The sequence below is a fragment of the Channa argus genome, chromosome 19, assembly GCF_033026475.1.
Source record: "Channa argus isolate prfri chromosome 19, Channa argus male v1.0, whole genome shotgun sequence".
Lineage (NCBI taxonomy): Eukaryota > Metazoa > Chordata > Actinopteri > Anabantiformes > Channidae > Channa > Channa argus.
Genome location: NC_090215.1, coordinates 14,573,930 through 14,598,387, shown reverse-complemented (window position 1 = coordinate 14,598,387; position 24,458 = coordinate 14,573,930). Strand labels below are relative to the sequence as shown.

Here is a 24,458-nt window from a genome sequence, read left to right as displayed (position 1 = left end):
AATTTGCAATTGCATTAATTGGCTGCACTTTATTTACTAATTTAAAAATAAATAATAGTATAAATAATGACGATAAATAATGAATCTGTCACAGATTCTCATAAATAATCTCTGTGCAAGCAGATTATGACACAATTATGATACAACCACTGTTTTTAAATTATATCAATATACAGTAGTAATGAGCACAAACTGTGCAGAAACTGTATAAATAGCCAATTAAAGTTGATGTACAGTCAGTCACGACTACACATATAAATGCTGTTTCATCTAAACAAATAATTCCCAACTCATAAATCTGTAATTATTAAAATTAGTCATCCACGTCCTGCAGTCACGTGCAGCCTGCAGCAGGGTCACGTGGTGCGCTCGCTTCAGCAGCACAGCCTAAAGTCAGAGAGAGCAGGTGAGTCTGCCTGCGCACGAGCCTCCACTCCAGCAGGTACAGTAAGGACCTTTTTTTAAAAAAAAAACAAAAACAAAATCAGCTCTTTGTCTTTAGTAAACCCGAATGTATATCGACTGCTTCTTATCTAAGTTTTTCCGTGCTTTTAAACATCGGCGGTTTCAACTCTTTTCATTGAGCGGCTTGTGTGTAAACCTCGGGAGTTTTCTGATGCTGAATTTGGCGTTTGAACAGTGGTGATGGCGGATTGTAGCAATGACCACGAACTCACAGACAGTCTCTGTCTTCTCATCCACTTTAACCATCCACCTGCTCATATTGGTTTGAATGTCTTTAAACCTGCTTCGTGAATGTCGGTGTAATGTCCCTGAACGCCTCACAGGCTTTATAGCGAAAACACAGCGGGCACCTTCATCTGTATTTGGCAGTGTCATGAGCGTATCTGTTTTTTGTTTTTAATTTTTTGTTTTTTTGTTTTTTTAAATCTCTAGTGGTTTTAATTTTATCACGTGTAATTAACAGAATAATCTCTACTAGAGATAAGACATGTCAGTACACTGTATAATATCTCAAATCTTTGTGGTACTGTTTGCTTCTTGTTATGCAATACAGCTTGATAAGCAGTGAATGTGGAGGTCTCTAAATTAACAGTATTTATAGACACAGACATTTGAAAGCACCTAAACACTTTTAGTAAATGAGTTAATAAGGAATTGATTAGCTTCTTAAAGATCAGGACCTTTATTTTTATACAATAGTTTAGTTAGCTAGTTTTGGGAATTTGGTGGTAGTGAGATGAAACCACTAATTCAAGACGTCATATTGGGCTTGAATGGTCAAAGAATAATCAAAAAGACAAATGACACTGAGTCAGAACTGTTATGGCATTTGCTGATATAAGAACCTGCAGACTGGGTGAGACAGCTCTGGTCAAAAGAATCACGTTGGACACATGGACGCAGTGAGCAGGAGAAACATGCCGAGGCAGGGAAAGGGAAATCTAGTCCTAATCTTTAAACAGGATTAACACCTCTTAAGGTCCCCTCGTCACAGCTGGTTGTGCTACATTTGTCCTATCCAACTCTGGACATTTTGCATTTTAGCATAAAACTGTTTTATTCTGCCTCATTAAAAGTCTACTCTCATCCATGGAAACAGCTGAGTTATTGTTTTACTATGAAACAACTATTACATCATGTACAGTAAATGTGAATGAGGAAGAAGCTTGGCTCAGCGTTCACAAATAAAAATGGAAGTACAGCACCATATAGTGCTAGCTTCCAAATCTCTTCTCTCTGTCTTTCATCTGGGGATTTGATGCCTTTTATCACATTGTTATGAATCAAAGTAAATTGTAACGTAAAGTAAACAGTAAGGTAAAATTTGAAAACCCACAGCCAATCAGGAGTCAGTAATTAACCCAACCTGCATGTCTTTGGACAGTGAAAGAAAAATGTAAACACTGGAAGACCACAGAACCTTGTGTGGTGACGGTGACAGTGTTATACCTGATAATTTGTGTTCGACCCATGTTATTTTTTTCCTAAAACAAAACTCCAACCCTACAAGCTTTGGCTGGGAAAACCGTGCCGAACGTCATCATACTCCTACATCTCTGTTCAGGCCTGAAGTTCTCTAGCAGAGGGGTCTGTATGAAGTGCTGTGGGAGTTTAAGCGCTTACTAAATTTGGCTATCAGGCTCACCACAGAGGCCTGCTTTTGCAGCATTGTGTTCACTTCTCACACTTCTGTCCATTAAATGAACTTCACAATTTTATGTTCCAGTGTGCTGACCACAGCATGTTGCATGAAGACAGGATTAACTAAGTAACTTAGTGATAATGTGTAATAGCTTGCTTACAGTAAATGCTATCATTTGCATGTAAACAGACTAAGACTAAATCTTAGCATGTAAATTATCGCAATCACAACTGTTCAAACAGTAAAACCTTGATCCTTTATGTTTCTAAACAAATAACAGATTAAAATGTCCCCCTGAGCAATAAAGACTTTCCAAGCACTGAATGGTGGATGGCAGCAGCATGTTACTAGTGCTAGTAGAGGTTATGTAAGCATTTTAGGGCTCAGCCTGAGGTGTTTGAAAAGTCATAGGAGCAGTGGTGCATGGCATGAAACAGGACCAGTGTGGCAAAGAAGGCCTAAGCAAATCCACTTTTCCATATTAAATACTGTCGGGTGAGATGGATCTTTTAGGGAAGTTCCAGGGTCCAGGTCCTCTGGACTCTGGTCTACATATATTGAAGGTAGTAACATCAGTGACATCAGTGATAGACATAACAATATCTGTTTTTGATCTTGAGAATCAAAAACCTTACAAATCACATTGATGGAGAAATCCTGCAAATCTGCTAATAATCTGATTACATGTTATATTTGCAACATTGCCCACAATTGCGTAAGTATGAAAATAAGGAGGTAAATCAGCTTTGTGTGTTTCTGTAGTTACAGTTTTTGCCCTTTGCCATTCTTTTGGTGCTTTAGTTTAGCTGCCAGTTAGAAACTGAATGGTGTTAAAGTCCATTCAGCTGGAATGCAGCTCTGATTATGTCGTTGTAAATCACTTGGTCCAGTTGTGATCGTGTGTTTAAACCATTTTCAATTTCCATTCAAAAAGGTGATTTGTCCACCACAGTAATTAGAGCTGCAGATCCAAGGTGAGCACACATAATAACACTCGTATAGCCAGCGATGGTGAAGTCATTCATGGGAAATTAAGTAAAACCTAGTGCAATCCTGCTGCTTCAATAGACGAAACATTTATTTGGTTTCTGTGTGGAGGCTTTGATCGCGAGAAGCTTTGGATAGAATGGATCTGTGATGTGATACTGTACAAAAAAGGGAAAGACGTGGATATATTTATGAACAAGAGTGATAAGGTTGAAGCAGATTTATCTGAACAGTAACTGTTGATTGATTTTCATTGATCTAATTAACACTGTATAAAAGCACAGTCATCATTTACTAAACCTAGACTCAAAGTTACGTGTCTGAATGCATAAACTTGGTGTTTTTGAGGTTAACAGGGGCTTTATTTAGTTTTATTTCAGTGTTGGAGTTAGTGACGAGGAGACAGATGCACAGGGAGACAGATGTCCACTCTCTCCCTGTGCAGGTCTGTGATTTTACTGCAGCCTCTACTTTCTTAGATGTAAACTTGTTTTTGTTGATCCATCAACCGTGATTCTATAGTAATAACAGTTAATAATTGAACAGAGTAAATAGTGTATTGTATACCTTTAAACCTTTCAACACTTTCACTTGTGTTTAATTGTTTTTTACCCATGTTAACACGTCCAATTTATTGTGTTTTATCCATTTTTTCAATAGCTGTGATGAGCAGTTGCTACAATGTAGATTGGACTCTGTCACAGCCCTTTGTTATTATATACTGTATAGTTCCCAATTGTTTGAATGTAATTTAAGGTATTACTTCATATTTGGCCAAAATATCCACCAGAACTCATGGATGAATTGATTTTGATGGTTATAGGTCAAGGCCACTGTGAAATATTGGAAGGGAATTTCACATGTCCACTTGGACTCATGCATGAACTGGTTAGAAAATGAGTCTGGAAAGACATGCATGTAGACTGCAACTTCACTGATTGGAGCGTGTGGAGACATGCTGTCCTCTCCGCTCTGGTCTGCAGTGGCCATGTTGCAGGAGTTGAGGGCCTGATTTAGTCTCAATCAGCTCAGGAGGAAAATGGGACAGAGCCGCTGTGTTTAGGGACCAGCATATCCTGTCCAGACTTTTCTGAACAACTTACTTGCTATAGGAATGGTGGCCTAGAAAGATGCAAAAAGTTGTTTGGATTCATTTTGGTAACACTTCAAGTCTGAATAAAACTTTAAAATGTAAATGTTAATTTCTTAGATTAACGTAGTGTTGAATGTGATTGTTTTAAGTTCAGGTATATGTTAAGTAATGAAGAGTGTTTTCGCTGACAGGTGGGCACCATGAACTATGTGGGGCAGCTGGCAGGCCAAGTGCTGGTGACAGTAAAGGAGCTGTATAAGGGGATCAACCAGGCCACTCTGTCAGGCTGCATCGATGTGATTGTAGTGCGACAGCCTGATGGGACGTTCCAGTGCTCCCCTTTCCATGTCCGCTTTGGAAAACTAGGGGTGCTGCGCTCCAGGGAGAAAGTGGTGAGTGTTCACATAATTGGAAGGAAAATTATTCAAAGTGGGAGATTTTAATTTTACTCTTTTTGACATCAACAGTTTGTGCAAACATTTCTGTATAAATTTGCAAAATTAATTTGGCTTTTTTCACAATCTTTGCTAATTGAAATGCTCGTTTTACATTGTATTTATGGTTCTGCATAATAGAGTTTTTTTTTTTAAATCATCCCCCTTTTTTTCTCCTTCCAATATTATTGGGCATTACCATCTATTCAACCCTGTGTGTCTCACAAGATGCTGTAGAGCGGAGGTGGGATGCACAGACTAAATTTAACATTAGCCTTATTCCCAACTTGTAACAATTCAACCTATGCAAGGAAGTTAAGACCCCTATACGACGCCCTTTGTATTATATACAGGACATATACAGGAGAACAACACAGCACAGGAAAAGGTCTGTGTTTTACAGGGAAGACAGTGCTTCTGTAACTTCTGGGTTAATCTCTGTTGAGAAACCAAGTCTTTCCCATCAAATGTCAGCAGCGAGTTTGACTAGATTTGTTGCTTTTCACAACCTGGCTGAATTTTTAAAGGGTTGAAAAAAGCATGTCCATGTGCACAACCTGCAGCTTGTGCACTTAGGCTGTTATAACAAGGGAGTTGAACAACTAAATGTGACCCATGCAGCTCGGTTTTGAGTCACATTAATGCCGCATGGAGCAAATATGCTAAAAACAAAATTCTTTGTATAAGCTGTTTACCCTTTCTCAGGCTTAACTGTAATTCTTCAGGTAAATCTGTAGTACAGTTTGTATTGTACACATACAGTACTTTTCTGCCGTAAACATCATTAATGCCTGTTGAGTCCAACTGATGAGAATGATGTTCAGTCAAGTTTTTTAGTGTGAATCTTACAGAAATGTTTCGTTTGATGCTGCAGATTGATGTAGAAATCAATGGGGAACCAGTGGAGCTGCACATGAAACTCGGAGACAATGGAGAGGCCTTTTTTGTCCAGGAGACAGAGCAGCACAATGTGAGTTGTGCAGAAAATTGAGGAAATACTGTGATACTGTTCATCTAAGCTGATCTTCTATCAATCGCAAATTTTAATTTAATTTAAATTTTAGTCTTGATTTTTTTGACACAGGAGATCATCCCAGCCCACCTGATCACTTCGCCCTTACCGACAGACGTGGTTCTATTCAGGAGCAGGGAGCCCAGATGTGGGGGATCAGCAGTGGAGAGCAGTCAGCCTTTCAGCCCAGAAGATGTCCACCTGGGCTTCTCCTCTGCCAGCAAGAAGAAGAGGAGGCGCAGGAGGAAGCACAAGGCTGAGCCACGCAAGGAGGAGCAAACAGCTGCAGGCGGGGAGCTGGAGCTGTGTGAGCTCAGTTCAGATGAGGAGCAGAGCACACACAGTGGACAGTGAGTAGACTTGTTCACTTTGAAAGCTGAATTTTTAATAACTAATCTGTTGTTCATAGTTGTTCATGATTTTGTTGTTTTCTGGGGTCAGGGCATCTTCACTGTCCCTTGTGAAAGAAAATATGGACTACAGACAACATTCCCCACTCACCGCCCTCCAGTGGGACAGCTACCCCTTCTCTGACGGAGACTGGTCACCGTGCACTGCGTATGGTCCAAGCATTTACATATCTCATGCAAGTTGAAAGAAACAAGACTGACAGGGCTGAGTAAAACAAATCCCGCCCTCAAGGTCATTATAGCTGACTCACTGAAAATGTGTTTGCTTACAGAAGGGAGATGTCTGACCCTATGTCGCCCAAAAGTGACTCTGAGCTGATGGTGAAGCCGACAGAGAGCGTGCTCAGGGCTGAGTCCCACATGCAGTGGACTTGGGGCGAGTTTCCTGAATCCACCAAGGTATGGTTATATTTGGACTTGTAGAATCTGATCAGAACTTTGGTCTTGTGACATGTGAGATAATATAATCTACACAAATTTAAATACTCTGAGGTTTTGTTATTGCACATAAGTATTCTTTCATTTTATACTTTACCATCTTGTGTCCAGGTCAACAAAAAGGATAAATCAGAGTCAAAAACAATGACCATTACTCCCTCAGAGAACACACATTTCAGGGTTATCTTGAACTCAGAAGCCATGGGGGAAGTGGCAAAGGAAGGAGAGAGACCCACCGATCCAGTCTGCAGTATTATTAAACCAGAGCCTCGGACCATGAAACCTGTCCAGTGCAGCTGCACACCACAGAGCCCTGATGCTTCGTCACATGATGCAAATCTTGTCGAGCACAAGGCAGAGCTTTGTACTGTAATGTCCAACAGCTTTACCCGTGAGACTTCTCCCAGTAACTCCGAACTAAACACACAAACTGTGCGTAAGACCAGGTGGACGTCATCGCCCCCCAGCCGCAGGAACAGCAGCCCTGCAGCTGATGGAGGCAGTAACTTGGCCAGAGACTTTGTTTCAGGTGGTGCCGATACAAAAGTCTCGTCCAAAGCCACAGACTCCCCCACAAAGAGGAGAGGTACTGACATCCTTCTTACCTCACCACCACTGTTTTATAGTTTATTACTACAAACCTTTGTTCTACTATTTCAGAACAATAGAGTATATTTATTGCAGGCATAAGAAAATGGTACATAAGATTGCAACTTATTGGGCTTATTTTTGAGAAAATTGTTATTACTACTATAAGAACAATGAATGAACTGACTAAAAACATATCTTGGATGAGAAAGGTGAAAAGAAGTGGTAAATCATGTGCACTGTTCTAAAGTGAACGTAAAGGGAAGGATGTGGTTTCATTTAGGCCCATGTTCAGTTTCTGTGTCTGGGGCTGCTCTGCAAAAACATGCAGATCTTAAAAGGAAAGGAAGTGAAACGTAAAATAAGCCAGCTATTTCTGAGTAGACATCTGTTGTCTTCCTTTCATGAAGCTGTGAGGAAGAGGAGCCAACATCAGGGACCTGAAGACATTTACCTAGATGATCTGAATGCACTCGAGCCTGATGTTGTGGCTCGATACTTTCCAAAAAGGTATAAACCTGGTAACCCATCAAAAGTCAACCTCTTTAACCTTTGACCTAATTTAAAAATCACATGTATTTACTTATCTGTAAGTACATTATGTGATCAGATTTCAGTCTCTACATTCATTACCATATACATGACAGTGTTTAATGAACAAAATACCTTTGCACACACCACATAAGTTTTAATAATGTTTAATAACTGTTTTTTAGTTTTTGTCTATAATGCACTGGGTAAAACTGGATTGTCCGTATGCTTCAGTGAGTCTGAGCAGGTTCCTAATCACTGGGTGGAGGTTGGACGTCGCTCTGGATCCCAGTCACCCAGGTCCGTCGGCAGCGCAGCAGCAGACAGCGGCACGGAGTGTTTATCTGACTCCGCTGGTGACCTGCCTGACGTCACACTGTCACTGTGTGGAGGCGTTGGTGAGAACTCAGAGATCTCTAAAGGTAATTAACAATCTTTGTTATCAGCAGTTATTAATACAAATATCACTGTTAAAACTTGTTAGCTCTTAAAGGGCGACTTCACCTATGTTCAACTCGCTCTCTATGGCTCTCTATAAATTTCCCTCAGACTTCCCTATATTAAAATATTTCTCCTGTTTAAGCTGAAAAACTCCTCCAGAGGACATCACCCGGAGGAGTTTTTCATCATTGAGAGTTCAGATTTCATTCAGGGGAGCAGGTTCGCCATGATTACAAACTCTATACTGTGAGCAACAAGATAACATAATGTGAACTAAAAGTTACTCCAAGCGATGTCACCTGGAGGCATTTTTCAGTGAAGAAATATTTTGAAATAGGGAATTCAAAGGGAAATTTAGTGGTATTTATGTACATCCTCAAAATTAGTGAAGGTGTCCATTAACTTTGTCCTTAACTTTTAGTGTCTTCAGTTTTTTAAATTCAGGATATTAGCAGTTATTGTGTATCTTTCATAGTTATTGGGACTGTGTGTACTGTAATTACACAGAGTAACTAGAAACTTGAGTCACATTCCTTGCATGCACAAATTAAAATCTATTCTGATTTTTGCATCTCATTACCAGCCTTGTTTCTGCAAATTTGCACCCTTGAAGTCCTTGTTCATGAGTATTAAATATGCATTCATTTGATGCTTTTTGACTCTCCTGCTTGACAATTCTTTCACCTAAATGTTACTCACAAAGAAATATCGGCCATGCGCATACTATCATTCCATACATAGAATTTGCCTCTATCCCTTTATGATCAATTACTTCCAGAAAAATTCATGGAGCACATCATCACCTACAACGAATTTGCAGAGAATCCGGCGATCATCGACAACCCCAATTTGGTGGTTAAAATTGCAAACAGGTGAGTTTTCCTACTGCACTGATTGAGTCACTCTTTAAAATTTACAGATGGCTCATTAATAATCAATATACACCATAAAAGTACTTAATTACATGATGTTCAGAGCTAAAATCATCTGTCTCCTAGGTATTACAACTGGACACTGGCAGCACCACTAATACTCAGCATGCAGGCTTTCATGAAGAACTTGCCAAAGGTATCCAATTGGTGTTCACGTATTTATACTGAACTGTGTGATCTTGTATCGTTGTCACTATTTACAGATACATTATTTATCTGAATGGCAGGCTACAGAGGAGGCTTGGGTTAAAGAGAAAATGCCAAAAAAGTCTGGACGCTGGTGGTTCTGGAGGAAGAGCAGCGTGAAGCAGGTACGGTCTCACCTAAGAATCCCGTACAGTTTAAAGAACTTTGCATTGTAAATAATTCTAGGTAAATGCTGTGTCAGTAACGATTGTCTCCCTGTTTTGCATTGTTATGTAATAAAAGACATTTGCATCCCACCTTTCACTTTACTCTAGTTGTTTCTGTCATACATGGTCTAAAAAGTTTTATTGCTCATCTCAGTCATCGTCCGAGACCAAGTTAGAGAGTCAGGAGTCCCTGACCAGAGAGAGCCCTGCCCTTCACCCAGCCCCAGAAACACAGTGAGTCAGCAACAAAGCTCACAACATGACAGTCACGCGCCAATACAAGCAGTGTTGGGTCAACAGGTCCCACAGAGGATGAATTAGTATGTTGGTCAGCAAGTACTGCTATCATTTCATTTCATGAACAAATAGTTAAAAATCCAAGAAAAATACTTTACACTTTAAACCAGCTTGTGAGTTTGTAGTTTTACCTTTGTGTTAAGAAATCATTGAGGAATTTGTGCAAAACAACATATTTACAAAGCAGAACAAAGCACATAACAAAGTAGATACAAGCAGAGTAGGACTGCTGACCTCTGGTGACTGAAGAAGGATGCTGCAAGGTATTTGTTAAGCCTGAATAATAACATATAACATATATATCTTATGTCAATATATTGCCTTGATATTGTTAGATTTATTTTACAGATTTGTCTGAAAGCCAGTGGTCAGTTGGTTTTCATGTTAAAATACGAACTTTTCTCATTTGCTTTGGTCTGAATATTATTTGCTGGTCCACCTTCAGGTAGTTTTCTTTCCCACAGGCAGAAGACAGCTGAGTGGTCCAGTGACGATGAAACTAAAGAGATAAATGCTGGGACACCAGCTTTGATGCCTACAGGACGAGGGCAGACAGAGTGCTCTGCAGTGGCGCCATGTCACTCTTACAAGAAGTCCCTCCGTCTATCATCTGACCAGATAGTAAGATAAGCAATAACTAATGCTGGTAGTGTGACTAGAATCAGACAGAAGCTCTGTCATTGGTCAGAATATATGAACATTATACTGCAGCCCAGTGAAACAGTAGAAAGAGAACTTTTATTAGAGCCTATCAAACAGTAGACTCCCTGCCACCTTAAAAATCAGAACTGTTTTTTTTTTTTAATGCCACTTAGTGATCTTATGGTCAAACAGGACAAAATAAGCATGAACACAGAGGCATTGAATTAGGAGGAGAGTAGGCCGAACAACAGCACATCTTACTAGCATTTCTGACCTCCAAAGATTACTCTCGTGATATATAACATGCATATCTTGTACAGGCCAGGCTTAAGCTACGGGACGGGCCTAATGATGTCACCTTCAGCATTACCACACAGTACCAGGGGACGTGTCGCTGTGAGGGCACAATCTATCTGTGGAACTGGGACGACAAAGTTGTAATCTCCGACATAGATGGCACTATCACCAAGTATGGGAAAGCCTACACATTTATACCTTTTTACCTTTTGTTTCTAGTTTAATAAAAATGTCCTGTTGGACATGACTGTTGAGAATTTTCTTCCCACAGATCCGATGTATTTGGACAGATTCTGCCTCAGCTCGGTAAAGACTGGACTCATCAAGGCATCGCTAAGCTTTACCACTCGGTGCATGAGTAAGCCACCATTACCCCTGTATTGTTCTGTTAGCATAAAAGGTGATAAGTGGCTCCAGTGACGTGAAAGCTCTAATCATCAACAAACGTTTACTTCAGGAATGGTTACAAGTTCCTGTACTGTTCAGCTCGAGCAATCGGCATGGCTGACATGACCCGAGGATATTTGCACAGGGTAAATGATAGAGGGACCCTGCTTCCTCAAGGACCCCTAACACTCTCCCCAAGTAGCCTCTTTTCTGCCTTCCACAGGTAAGAAATAGTTTACCTTTTTTTTTTTTTTAAACTCAGTATGTTTCAGTTAGCAGCATTATGTCTATATACTCTTTTACTCCTCTATGTGAACGAGTGTAATCCTGCTTTGTCTCTTGGTTTGGCTCAGTTTCAGCTGAAGCAGCTGAAACTTTTGTTTTAAAACAGGCTTTGAAAGCCTTTGTTGCAGCATTTGATTTACTGACCTACAGTAGATCAGTAACCTTATCCCAAGTTCAGTTCAATTCAAAACCTTTATTATATCTTAAATGGTTTAGAAATTTAGAAACTCTTAAAACCTTGCTAAAGTTGTCTAAAGGACTTTGAAATAATTTAGCCAACAGAAGATCAATGATTATGTCTGTAATAAATTGTTTGTTTTTTTTCTTCTTAGAGAGATCATAGAGAAAAAGCCAGAGAAGTTCAAGATTGAATGCCTCACAGACATCAAGAACTTATTCTTCCCAAACACAAATCCATTCTACGCGGCCTTTGGAAACAGAGAAAGTGTAAGTTTAAAATTGATATGCCCTGTGCAGGTGATAACCATGGGTGGGGGGTCGTCCATTTGTCAGTTTTATTTGTGTGAGCATAATATTTAGACATTTTGAACTTTTACAAACATAATTGATAACAAGACCTAACGATAAACTGAACAGATTTGGGGGGTTAAAAGTCACTGTGACCTTCATGTCCACTTATTCTTGTGAACAAAATCTGTCAGGAACAGCTTGAGGGAATTTCTTCAAAACTGGTGCAAATGCCCACTTGGAATCAATAATAAATGTTTTTCTTTTTTTTTTATTGGTCAGAGGTCAAAGTTACTCTGGTGCCAGATCCTTCCCATTTTTGTGAACTCAGTATCACAGGACCACAATTTCTTCTCATTTTAAACAAGTATCCCCCAGGACTCAAGGCTGAACTGCTTAGGCTTTGGTGGCCAAACATGAAGCAAGGAAAGTCACTGGCACTGGCACCTTCTGGCCAACCCCATATCACAGTTATGCCTTGAATGAATTTCAAAAATTAGTTTGGAATAAAGGATCAACTGGTTGGATTTTGGGGTCAAAGTCACTGGGATCTGACGTCCATTCATCATACCAAGTATGATTTCTCAAGTACGGCTTGGGGAAATTTCTTCACATTTGCTGCAAACATCAAACAAGACTCGCAGATGAACTAACTACGTTTTAGTGGTCAAAGGTCAAAGCCACTGTGATGTCACGCTCATCCCATTCTCGTCCACACTATATCTCAGAAATGCCAGGAAGGAATATCATTATGGCACAAATATTCACTATGACTCCTTTTTAACCGAATAAGAAAAGGAGTCTGAGCAGACATGCATGTAAACTTTAGCTTGACTGGTTGGCAAAGACATAAAACCATGATGGGGTAATTCTTGTATTTAAAAATCAGTTTTAATTTTGGGGTTTTCTTTACTATAGGTTATATATCATGATTAAATATGACCTATAATGAAAAACCAAGGATTTACTGATCATAGCGAGATATAATGTCATGTTCAGTTAGATTTAAATTATGTATTTGCCTTTTTTTGTGTGTATGTTTTAGGACGTCTTTGCCTACAAGCAGGTGGGTGTACCTGCATGTCGGATATTCACAGTGAATCCCAAAGGGGAGTTAATCCTGGAGCAAGCCAAAGGCAACAAAACATCGTATGTATCGAACCATCTGGTGCGATTGTTTTTGACTGTCTGCTGTTCCTCCCAGACAATTGCTTATTGTTTCATTACTTCATTTTGTTTTTGTTTTTTTATTTTAAAGTTATAGTCGACTGAGTGAGCTGGTGGAGCATGTATTTCCTTTGCGAAGTTCACAACACAACGCAACGTTCTGCTGCCCAGAGTTCAGCTCCTTCTGTTACTGGAGGCAGCCAATCGCTGAGGTGTCTTTTGGGGAGCTGCTTTAACTCAGACTTATCTCAATCTTTAGTTCATTTTTTTTTAAGTCAACTTAACTCAGAGCATTAGTTTATTTTGTGAATGTATGCACTGGCTTCATATATCATACTGATATTTCTAACACTGTCAACTTTGCAGATCATAGGAACAGTTTGATATTGTCAAGTTTAGAGAAAAAGTTTGGGTCATATATATATAAAACATTTTTTAGTGCAACATCACGTTCTGATTAAGGGCTTATTACTCATGGGTTTGAGCTAAGGCTAAGTCTTCCTTTGCACAGTTTTTGCTATACTTCTTGATATGAGCAATTGCCTAAACACTTATTTAGGCACTGGAGGTTAAACAAAGTGACAAAGTCTTTTGGTGTTAAAGAAAATACTGACTGTAGTGCACATTTTCAGCTCAACATGAGCTTTCCTCAAACTTACAGTACAGCACACGGTGTAACATGAGCAACAATGTTGTCATCCCTTTACAGCCTTTTTTTATGTTTATTGTTTATTTCATTATAAAAATCTTAACATTTTGGTTGCAGTATTTATGGCAAAAAATGCAATATATTTGAATTGAAAGCAATAGTCATTACTGCAATGTTGAGAAAAAAGCACTTTCTTAACAAAAGATGCTGCTGCTGTTTAGTAAGTAGTAAATATTTTTCCACTGTTTGCTGATGTTTTTGCTAGTCTACAGTTGTTTAATGTTTTGCCTTTGTTACGTCCTTTCTATGAAAGTGATACCCAGTGTGCCGAGAACACACATTTTCTTAATTTTGTGATATCAGATTTTTCGAATGAAAACAATTTGCTGCTGCTTTGAGTGTTTTTGTAGATTCATCATTGCTTTGTTTTGACATTATGATATAACAATATGAGCAAAAAAAAATGTTTTAGCTAACTGTTTGGGAAAACAGTTTTGATAAAAGCCCTTAACATGAATTTTTCAGGGTTCTTTACAGTGTTAAAATAAAAGATCTGGTGTCAATACTGTACAGTACATAGTGTATTTACTATATGCACTGCATAAACAAAGGCTGTCTGGATGAAGGAGCATATGGTTGGCCCAGGGGTCCCCTCAAAAAGCAAAGGGGTACTAGCATGCCAGAAGACCGTGGCTCTCAAAAACCTCGGTATGGAAGTAGTTCAGGGAGGCGCTGGAAAAGGACTTTCAGTTGGATTTAACAGAAGCTCTAAATAAACCATTCAATGACTCACAGAGGGAAAAGAGAGTTTAGGTCATGTTCAGTAGGGGAGAAGAACTGCTGACCCAGAGGGGATATCGTTGGTGAGCTCCTTAACCCAACAAAAATTAGAGACTATCATTCCTTGATCGAAAATGATGGATTTCCCCCATTGGTCCAAGTGAAGGAGTTTAACTATCTCAGTGTCTTGTTTATGATTGAGTAAAAAATGGAGCACAAGATTGACAGGTGGATTGGTGCAGCATCAGCAGTAATACAGGTTTTCTGCCAAACAGTTGTGGTGACAAACGAAATGAGCTAGAAGGAAAGAGAAGTCTAATGTTTAAACTTTACCTTTAGTCATGAGCTCTGGCTAGTGACCAAAAGAGTTAGATTCCAAATACAAGTGACTGAAATAAGCTTCTTTTATGGGTAGCTGGGCTCAGCAAAAGATAGGCTATGGATTTTGGATATCCAAGGAAGCTTGGAGTAGACCCCCTGCTCCTTTTTTGTTGAAAGGAGCCACTTGTGGTGGTCTGAGCATCTCATCATGATGACCCCCCCTGGGCGCCTTCTCTTGTCTGGGCATGTTTAACTTGGAGATCCCAGGGCAGAATGAGAACATGCTGGAGAGATTAGATCTCATCTGGCTTCGTAACACCTAACCCCTAGGAGAAACCGGAGAATATGGCCCACCTTACTAAAGCTGCAGCCACTGCAACCTGAATTCAGTTAAGCTTTAAACAGAATTTAAATGACTGATTAAATGAACTTTACTAATAAAGACTTCAAACAAAGTTCAATTTATATATAAATCTTTGTACAAGTATAAGCTGTATTTGACAAAACATTTATTATTAGTTATTATATATTATTATTTTGTCCATTATTGCATTTTAGCATAATTAGTTTTGGGTTTTTTTGACAAAAACCCATCAATGATTACTGCTCAGTGAATAACAAATTATTTAAAGTCGCATTCAGATTTTTCACAGGCATGTCAGCATTTGGTTGGGGGCAGTGGTACGAGGCACTTTGTTTTGAATGATTAAGGTAGAAACTCGTTACTGCTGTAAACTGTTCAGGCAAAGTGTGTATTTAGCAGATCTCTCATTAGCATACCACAAAAAACACAAACGTAATATAATCACTATATTAGCACTCGTGATACAAATACCCTCATTTACTATCAGGAGACTATTTCCTATTTGCTTACTTTTTTTCCCCTTTCTGGCACCATACTCCACCGAGGGCTTACTATAGATGTCAGTCATTAAAAAGAGAGCAGGCTACCGCTGTGATGGGCTAGAGTAAAGAAGCACAGCACTGAATGATGACAGAATCTCAGGGGAGGCTGAGACAGCGAGCTTTCCGGCCGTCATGACAAGTCCTAGTCTGTCTCCTTGCCTCAGTGACAGCACCAGGCTCAGTGATGTTGGACTGCTGCAGTTACATTGATCATGCGAACCTGGTGCTGCTGCTTCCGACAAGAATCCTGCCGAGTCCAACCTTTGGATGCTGCGATTGGACACGGAAAGGACCGCCTCGACTCTCTCGCCTCGCTGTGCCGCGAGCACCGCAGTCACCAGGTAGCGACCATTTGTTGGAGCTGTAAAGATACCTGAGAAGACGGTTCAGTGTTTTAGACATTCACCAAAACATTTTGCTGTGTAGAAAGCTTTTTAAATGAAATGATCTTATGAGATTTATTACCAGTGTGCTAATTTTTAATAATAATAATTTTAAAAACTGAATTTCAATTTTTGGGATAAATACAAATCACTCGATGATGTCTTTTTAATCTTTTACCGACATCAGGGGAATTTTCTAATGGGCCAGCGCTTTATAACCTTGCTAAACCCGTGACATTCCTATCAATCAATGTCTTTAATGCTGATCAGCAAAAACTAGCATCCTAACATGCCAGACTTATGGCAAGAGTCTGTGGGTTTCATCCTCTCAGAGGTGAAGATTTGTTGCCTTTTTGGTGGTTCATATTATAAGTAACTGCTTATAATAAATGTTTAAATGATTAAGGGAAATTTTACGAGATGAATTAACTTAGATACAGCACTCAGAAAAATCTAAATACTTTAGAAATTTGCAAAATAAAAATACAATTACAGTCTTCAATAAAATGCAGTTTTTCTTCATGGTCAGTCAGTGAGACTGTACTTATGTTTACCTGTGTGAGGGTCATAATGTCCACCATCATTTATCAGCACCTTGTCAAATCTGATGATTCCGACTTCTCCTTGGAAGGGCACAAGAGTCAGACCAGCTGAAAATGACACTTTTTCACCTGGTATTAATAGAACAAACATAACACGCCGTCAACCATTTCCGTATCAGCAGCAGAGCTGTATGATGATTAATTTCTGACCTGAGGGCACAACAGGTTTATGCGGTGATGGTTTATGGGGCATGTTCACATTTGTTGAGAAAACTTTTTTCCATCCACCCATTGCTGTGAGGAATCACAATTGAGCGTTTACCTGAGATGAGTGGCATGCTGCTCCGCAGTGAGTCAGTAAATTTGACGGGGGAAGCTGTGAAATAAAAAGATGAAACATTAACCAGGTCTGACAATCTGCAGAGCAGAGAATTTCCACATGGATGTGCCTGACCTGGTGCTCCTGCAAATCCCCGAACAGGTATCATGCTGCCGTCACTCCCCTTGGGCAACTTGGATGTGGTCATCTGACCAGGGGGACCTGCCTCCCCAGTCTCCATCACAGGTGGCTGAGAGAGAAAGGCTTCCACGTGGCCAAGTGGCAGGCTCTTACTCGAACCCTTAGGAAGCTCTGTGTCCTCCACTGCAACCTGAACACCTGAAACAGACAGCGTGAGCAATGGGGCTGAGGTTTCAGGTCAGACAAAGACAGATGCCAAGCCAGATGTTTGGAGTTCAGACAAGTTAACAAACCAGCTGGTTTCACAATGACACTTTATCTTCACCACTGTCATTGTGAAAGCAATATTCCCCGTAAACACAGGCAAAAACCTTTAAATTATGAGCAGGGAGGGCAAATAGCTTCTAATTAGTAGATTTCTGCTTTTACTGCAAACTATGTTTATGTAGTGCAGTAGTTACTCGAAATAATAGTTCATTTTGACACGTTACAGCTTTCCATTTAGTGTACTATATCACACAACTGGTACACCTGCACATATCCTGCTATTATGCAAATCAATTCTGTGAAAATGAACAAACCTAATGCACAATATGGGTGAAATTATATTTGATATAGTCTCCTTGTTGAGCATTTGGAAGCAGTAACCTTATAACACAGTTGTAATATTAATGTATTTCTCTCTGCAAATATGTCTAGAACATTTTCTGTTCAGATATATGTACTTATATATATATATATATATATATATATATATATATATATATATATATATATATATATAGTAGAACTATATATAAGTACATATATCTGAACAGAAAATGTTCTAGTTATTATATAGTTATAGACTAGTTATTAATAAATACAATGATGATCTATTGATTTACAAATACATTATAATGAGTTTTGAATGATGCATTGTATAAACTTTATTAATACTAAATATGGCCACTTGAAGTAAACAGGTTTTTGGTGGAAATAAATACCTGACATATTTCTTATACTGATGCAAAATCGAATAAAACCAATGTGATTGAGACACTATTGAGATTATTTGGTTGAGGATCCTTTCAGTGCTGGTGACATCCTAAACCGAGGTCTTCTCTCAACATGTTTCAAACTTTGTCGCTGGCACCGACAGAAGAACCTCAAAGGAACAGCATGCGCTTTATCATCAATCAGTGTTTATGGTCGGACTACTGTCGACTCTTGTTAACAGCCAAACAGTGAGTGATTACCCGGGCCTGTCATTATATGTTGTAAACAGAGTAAATGACAGACTGGTGAACTATTATCCATCATATGGTGATCACCTCTGAACTACATGTACCGGTGCATTCCCGGGATCTGCAGCTGAAACAAACCCTGGAGTTTATCAACAAATCAACCTCCTGGCTGAGGGCACACAGTCCCTGTTACTCTTTGGTCTGCAGCAAGACAATATGACTGCTGCTGCTCCATAAGAGAAACGAGTGCATAAAAGGCATACCAGCAACATACCAAGGCTTCATTACATGTTCAACCCCCCTCCTCACCCTGGGGAAAGGGGCCATTTAGGATAGAAGCTGGAGAAGTCTCCCTGTTAAATACAACATGTGGAGAAAGATCGCCGTGTGACCATAAAACCCATGTGAATCTGTTTTACTGGACTGAATTTGTTAGTCATGTCGCTCCTCATATGAAGTGAGGTTTGTGCTCCAGACGGTGGCCTTTGTTGGGAGCGACTCTAAACTGATTTCAGACCTAGTGCCACAAGGATAAAAGAGCCACACACAGGATACAGTATATGTATGCATGTAACAGTGTTTGTCATTATGAAGGAAGTGCGCTGTAAACAAATGCAGCTGGATCTGCTGTCAATGACAAATTTGCATTCTTTCCCCAAAGCAGTTCCTCCTTACAGCCCCTTGTGTCACAAGAATAGGCACACTACATCCCACAATACAAAAACTGCAGAGCAACTTAGTGCGTGGTGACTTTATGAGTCACACTGGATGCTATTGAAATCAATAAAGCCAGTCTCATAACTTGTCAAAACAGAAACTGGGAGAAAAAGAAGAAATGTTTCTCATATAAAGAAACACCTTTGCTTTTAGGATAACAGAGCGCCCAAAGAGCAGCCACAGGTAAAACTGCTGAGAGACTCTGAGAGGTTTAGTGTTCTCGAGGGCTTTTCTATCAGGTTTCATCTTGTTTTGTTTTGTTACAGGGTTATCACGTTTGACCACTGACCACAATGTGGGACTAAGCAAGTTGCCTTATCTCTCACAAGTCATTCACCAACCAGCGTAAGCCGTGAGCACTGAGCCTCTTCAGAAGCAGGAAAACATCCTTTCTTATCTCAAAAGTCTTCGATAACAGAGCTCTACAATGCTGTGTTAAGTAAGCTGAGGCCACCCTGTCCATGATAATGACAAGGATGTGCTTTTACACATTATATAAGATTAAGAAATGTATACATATGCCCATTAATGGGTTTTGGTGTGGATTCATTGAGTGTATATTGATGTACATCTACTGAAAACATTTGCAAAACAGGATTAAAGTATGGACATATGTAATGCACTGGTGTGTGCAGACATACTGCAGATGTAAAGCCGCAACTCACTCCCAGCAACAGCTCATGATATATAGCCTCTTTAAAACTTCTTAAATACAAAGTTAATTCTAATATTTCTAATCATTTCTGATTAAAAGACAACTGCCAACTACCAGTGATAATGATATCAAGATATAGTATAATGAGACCTATTGATAATGTTTCTGCAGCTGGTATTTGCTCATTCGTCAAAGATGAAAACTGCAAGAAGTGGTTCAAAGTCTCCAAAAAGCATAGTAATGATGATGACTCTGAGCTATAGGCTGCAGCTTTGACTGTTTAACCTTAGTTATGAAGGTTAAAACATGTGAGAAAACTGCAGCTAGAAATGACTAGACTAAACATGTGCCAGCACTGTGGAAGCCGTGAGAAAAAACGGGTATAACATTACCCAGTAGCACCTAATCTCAACACACCAAAAGCTGTTGGCCCTGACATGATGAAAAATAAAAATGGCCACGAGTGGTCCCTGTGAGTGGATCAGTGGTAAGCTTTGGTGCAGATCTCTCCGTGATGGACTCTTCCAAGCAGCATTTTCCACCCTCTTTAGATAACCAGGACGGAGACAAAAGGATGGTGTGGCTGGCAAAGCGGAGACAAACAGAAAGCCAACCACAGAGAGCCCTCTAACCGCACTGAAAGTAAGTGGAAATCATGAATAATCACATTCCCACTTGCAGAATTTCCCACTGACAGAATGATGAACTGAATGCATTATAATGAAAAAAAAAAAAAAAAGAAAAACTAGCAGGTCCCAGAGGAAGAGCCTTGGCTCGTAAACGGGTGACGGGTGTGCTTCTAGTTCACTTTTACAACTGAGACTCAGTGAAGTCCAACTTGGTCTCCCAGGTACCATTAATAAGTAGGCGCATGAAGTATGCAACAAATGCACAACAATCTATACTTTCATACAGTATAATCTTATAAACTCACAGCAGCAATAATCTCCAGCTTTAATGATAAAAAAAAGAGCAACAGATTCAGGTGATAATAACCCAAGTACACTTTTTTATATTTTATACCTAAAAAAAATGCATTGACAAGATAATGCTTATGGGCAATTGCGCAAATCTAAATGCACATTTGGATGAATAAAAAGCGAGCAGCATTCGTAGAAGAGGAAGCCAAAGCATTGCTCAACACAAGTGGGGTCTATTAAATCAAGCATGTGTCTTCAATCAACTCTGCCTCCTTTAACTGAGAACATGGGTAAATTAAAAAATCCAACTTCCTCTCACTAAGACACTGAAACACACCCAATTACCGTAGCTGCTCTAATAACAGAGCAAGCCTTTCATTAACAAACGGGCTCCAGTCCACAAAATGATCTAATCAGCAGTGAATTAATACAACCATTTGATTGCTATCTCAAGCTTCTAGTATTAAAACTTTTGTGGATAATAAATCAGCTTCAGCATGATAAAATCCTAAAAAAATGGCTTAAAGGACGACTATGGAAGCACTGCTGTTATGGTAGTATGGTTCATTTATGTTTAAATTACCTGTTGCCCCAGGGGAGCTATTCAATAGCATCTGGAGGTCTCTGGCTACGTTGGAGATATTGTTCTGGAGGTTGTGACAAGTTCCCTGCAGTCCTCCAATATCTCGTGCATGAGCATTAACTGTGCCATTCAGCTGGTTGACACAAGTCCACAATCCAGTGATGTGTCTATTAAGCCCTTCTTTGATCCTCTGGAAGCTACTAGAGATAGGATCCAGCTTGGCGCATAATCTCTCCACACTAACAATGCGACTGTCCATATGGGCAACCTCCTTCTCAACATCTTCAGTTTTTTCCCTGCAGTGTTCAGCCTCGGCTTTCACCTCCCTACTCATCTCATCGAGCCGCTCTCTCAGCTCTTGGTGCCGAGTCCTGTGGAGCTCCAAAATGTCCTTCGCGTTTTGTTCCTCCCCTGTTTTAACTTGACTCCAGGTGGAGTTGAGGCTCTGCAGAGTCTGAGACTCCTGGTCCTCCAATCCACTGATGATACCTTTCATGGAGCTCAACTCACTGTATATGATCTCAATGCTAGTGGTGTAATTGAGGACTTTCCCTTCAAGAGCATTAAGTCCATTCCTCTGAGCATGCAGATTTGTCTCTATATTATCCACAGCTATTTTGCAGCTCTTGAAGTCTTGCTGAAGGTTTTCTACAACTGTCAAATTAGCCTGGCACTCCTTTGAGCACAGCTGATCTATGATATTAAGTCTATTCTCCAGAGTCTGAACTGAGCCCTTTAAAGATTTAACTTCTCTATGTAGAACATCATGACTTTCTAGTTGCACCCCAGATCGGGAGTCGGTGCTTGAATCTGTCCACAAGGTCGTTAGTCTGTTTTCCATTGAGGTTAGCTTGCCCTCCAGAGTTGCATTCAGGTCTTTGATGGCCTCTGCTTGTTCTTTCTTAAGCTTCACCTCCACAGAGCCACACTGTACTGCCACCTTCCTCTCAGATGAGTTCAGCTGGGTCTCTAGTTCCTCCACACGAGCAAGAACAGAGTCAGGAACCCGGGTGACATCCATTACTGGATCAACCAGCTTGGTCTTTAGGTCTTGGATCTCATTGCGGAGGTCACTTTCCTTTGAGTCCATGAGCTCAGCCAAGCTCAAGTAGTTGGCTTCTTGTCCCTCACACTGCTCTTGAACTGACATGATTTTATAATCACAAGAGTTCTTCAAGTCGGCTAATTTGACTTCCATGCCCTCCATCAACTCCTCCCTTAGAGCACGAATCTTATCATCCAGGTAGGCACGCAGGTCTGCACCACTTGTTGTGGGGGAAGGAGGTGGTGAGGATTGTGGATTCTGAACAGCTTCTATTAGTAGACGTATTTGTCCATCATGGTGGTTGATGCGACCCAGCAGGTCATCCAGAGTATTACTCTTGGTCTCTAGATCATCTGTGACCTGGCTAATCTTGTTCATAACTTCAACCATTGATGTTGGCTTGTGGTCAAATGAGAAGTCCGGCAGCTCAATGGTTTGTGTTTCTGCACCCTGTGCACTGGCAGGCTGTCTGAGGTTGTTCAGTAGTGTAACAAGCATTTTACTGGCATCCTCCTGGAAATCCAGTCTAAGATTAGAGGACATGTCTGTCATTCTTGCCTGCATGTCAAGGACCATTTGGGAAAGTCGCTGAACTTCCTCCTCCAGGAATTGTGCGCTTTGAGATCCTCCATGACTTGTCAGGCCTCCGAACTGACCTTCAGCCCGCCATGGATGGTTCCTTAGGCTGCCTCTTTGCTGCCCTGGAGCTATAGCAAGCAATGACAGAGAGGGACTTACAAACCAAAATATCAAAGCTTTTGTTCTACTCTATGTCCAGCAGTTACAAACATAACTTGTTTAATTTTGTTTCACACATCTTTATGCTACATTTCCTTAGTAATAACCATGTCTTTCACCTTGTGGGGCTGTACTATGTCCAGAGGCAGAGGGAACATGGGGCAAACGCTCTACTTGGAGTAGTTTTAGGTCTTTCACCTCCATGCAGTTGTGGCCCTGGTAACCTGGGCAGCACCTCCACTCCAGCTCAGTTACTGTCTTGTAGGCGATCTTGTACATGGGCCTAAAGTGTGTCCGATATCTGGAAGCATAAAAGAAAAACGCAACTCTAATATTTTCTGGTGTCTAAAAATGACTAGACTAAAAAGTATTGGACGGACCTCTGTACAACAGCATAATCCTAATTCTACTGAATAAAACAAGATATTCTTTTAAGAATGCAAATAAACCAGGAACAACTGGACAAGACATATTTATAATAAGGTTTTCATGCAATTAGCAGGGAGCAGCTCAAGACTTTCACCACATCCAGTTCTAAGAACACAATTGGTCCCAATAACTAACTGCATTTGTGGCTCAACGGTGAAGCAAATGAAAATCAGAGTGAGAACAAATTTTATATTAGTACCATTACACGCTAATTTAACTCAATTCAATAAACACCAAAGGCACCAAATAAATGCACTGTAACAGGGAAATAATGCTGATCTTATAACGCGTATACAAATACATAGATTACATCTCCAAATAGGACCTTTTCCCGCCACACAAAGCTATAAAGTTAAAGTTAATACACAACAGGTCTATCATAATATTTCAGATGTACATAACCAAAAGCATTTTGTAACCCCATCAATCCCCACAGTGTTGCTTTTCACATCGTTAACATTACGAACATCTGTCCTTCTCCTGGTGCTCTGGACATCTGGGAACTTACATCACTTGCTGCGCGCAGCTCGGCAGCTCCGGTGGACACGGTAAAAACTCCGGCTGCACGAAACTCTCCGAGCCTCCCACGACGGCACAGCTCACGTTCTTGTGCACAACATGGGCGCACCAGTTTCTGCAGGGAATCTCACATGAATCACTTCTGATTTGGAGGGCTGATTTATATTTAACCACGGGTGATGAAGACAAAAGATTCCAAAAGTATCTCAATGTGCGTTAATAAAACCAACACTCCAGTTAACTTACTTATTTCTCTGTCGTGTTTCGGTGCCAGAATACGCGTCGCCCTGGAACACGTTGTATTGAAAGGGTGATCCATGGATGAGAGGAAAAGTTATCAAGAAGGGAATCAGTGGAAGTCCGCAAAGTTCGCCCTTCATGTTTGTGCTTGTATTCCCTGCACTAGTCTCTTAGCTCTGTGGCGCCCAAGACCTTAACAACCGCCGTGCGAGTGTCTTTGGATGTGACGTTTCGGCCCCCACCTCCAGTACTGACAAATGCGCTTTTCAGTTTTTTCCCCGAATCACGCCGACATCCAGTTCTCTTACGGCTTCCAAAAACATAATGTCATTGAGCATAACTTCCGGACACCAACGTCTGGATAATGATTGTCTTTGTTTGAAAAGGCACCGTAATTATCCTGTGCGTAAAATGTGCAGCCCGCCCAAATCCATCAACGTAGTTGATTTTTTAAATACATCTTTTAATGTTACACA

General features: G+C 40.2%; 2 protein-coding genes across 3 annotated transcripts; one reads left to right on the top strand and one right to left on the bottom strand.

Moving 5' to 3' along the window:
- The first annotated feature begins 158 nt into the window (after positions 1-158).
- Positions 159-14,086, top strand: LOC137104640 (phosphatidate phosphatase LPIN2-like). Of its 2 annotated transcripts, none has more exons than XM_067486122.1 (20): positions 159-442; positions 4,379-4,579; positions 5,496-5,591; positions 5,706-5,983; positions 6,075-6,191; positions 6,316-6,442; positions 6,593-7,067; positions 7,480-7,579; positions 7,835-8,022; positions 8,820-8,913; positions 9,040-9,109; positions 9,201-9,284; positions 9,481-9,560; positions 10,073-10,244; positions 10,586-10,734; positions 10,834-10,920; positions 11,020-11,172; positions 11,567-11,681; positions 12,748-12,851; positions 12,961-14,086. In XM_067486122.1, the coding sequence occupies exons 2-20, from the start codon at positions 4,388-4,390 to the stop codon at positions 13,103-13,105; spliced, it is 2,826 nt and encodes a 941-aa protein (XP_067342223.1). In that variant the 5' UTR covers positions 159-442; positions 4,379-4,387; the 3' UTR covers positions 13,106-14,086. The 2 variants fall into 2 exon arrangements, with proteins under 2 accessions (XP_067342223.1, XP_067342224.1); XM_067486123.1 differs by having other exon boundaries at positions 161-442; positions 10,088-10,244.
- On the bottom strand, positions 14,037-24,385 carry emilin2b (elastin microfibril interfacer 2b). The gene is made up of 8 exons (XM_067486120.1): positions 23,989-24,385; positions 23,732-23,857; positions 22,914-23,095; positions 21,012-22,763; positions 16,905-17,108; positions 16,773-16,826; positions 16,463-16,579; positions 14,037-15,898 (listed from the first exon to the last, which is right to left on the bottom strand). Exons 1-8 carry the CDS (start codon positions 24,120-24,122, stop codon positions 15,567-15,569), a joined length of 2,901 nt encoding a protein of 966 aa, XP_067342221.1. The 5' UTR covers positions 24,123-24,385; the 3' UTR covers positions 14,037-15,566.
- Between the last annotated feature and the right edge of the window lie 73 nt (positions 24,386-24,458).

Coding starts and splice junctions, on each gene's coding strand:
- LOC137104640 (XM_067486122.1), top strand. CDS start 4,388: ATGAACTATGTGGGGCAGCTGGCAGGCCAAGTGCTGGTGACAGTAAAG. Junction 6,443..6,592: donor AGTTTCCTGAATCCACCAAG/GTATGGTTATAT, acceptor TCTTGTGTCCAG/GTCAACAAAAAGGATAAATC. Junction 8,914..9,039: donor GTGGTTAAAATTGCAAACAG/GTGAGTTTTCCT, acceptor TCTGTCTCCTAG/GTATTACAACTGGACACTGG.
- emilin2b (XM_067486120.1), bottom strand. CDS start 24,122: ATGAAGGGCGAACTTTGCGGACTTCCACTGATTCCCTTCTTGATAACT. Junction 17,109..21,011: donor TAGCTCCCCTGGGGCAACAG/GTAATTTAAACA, acceptor TGTCTGTTTCAG/GTGTTCAGGTTGCAGTGGAG. Junction 15,899..16,462: donor ACATTATGACCCTCACACAG/GTAAACATAAGT, acceptor CCGTCTTCTCAG/GTATCTTTACAGCTCCAACA.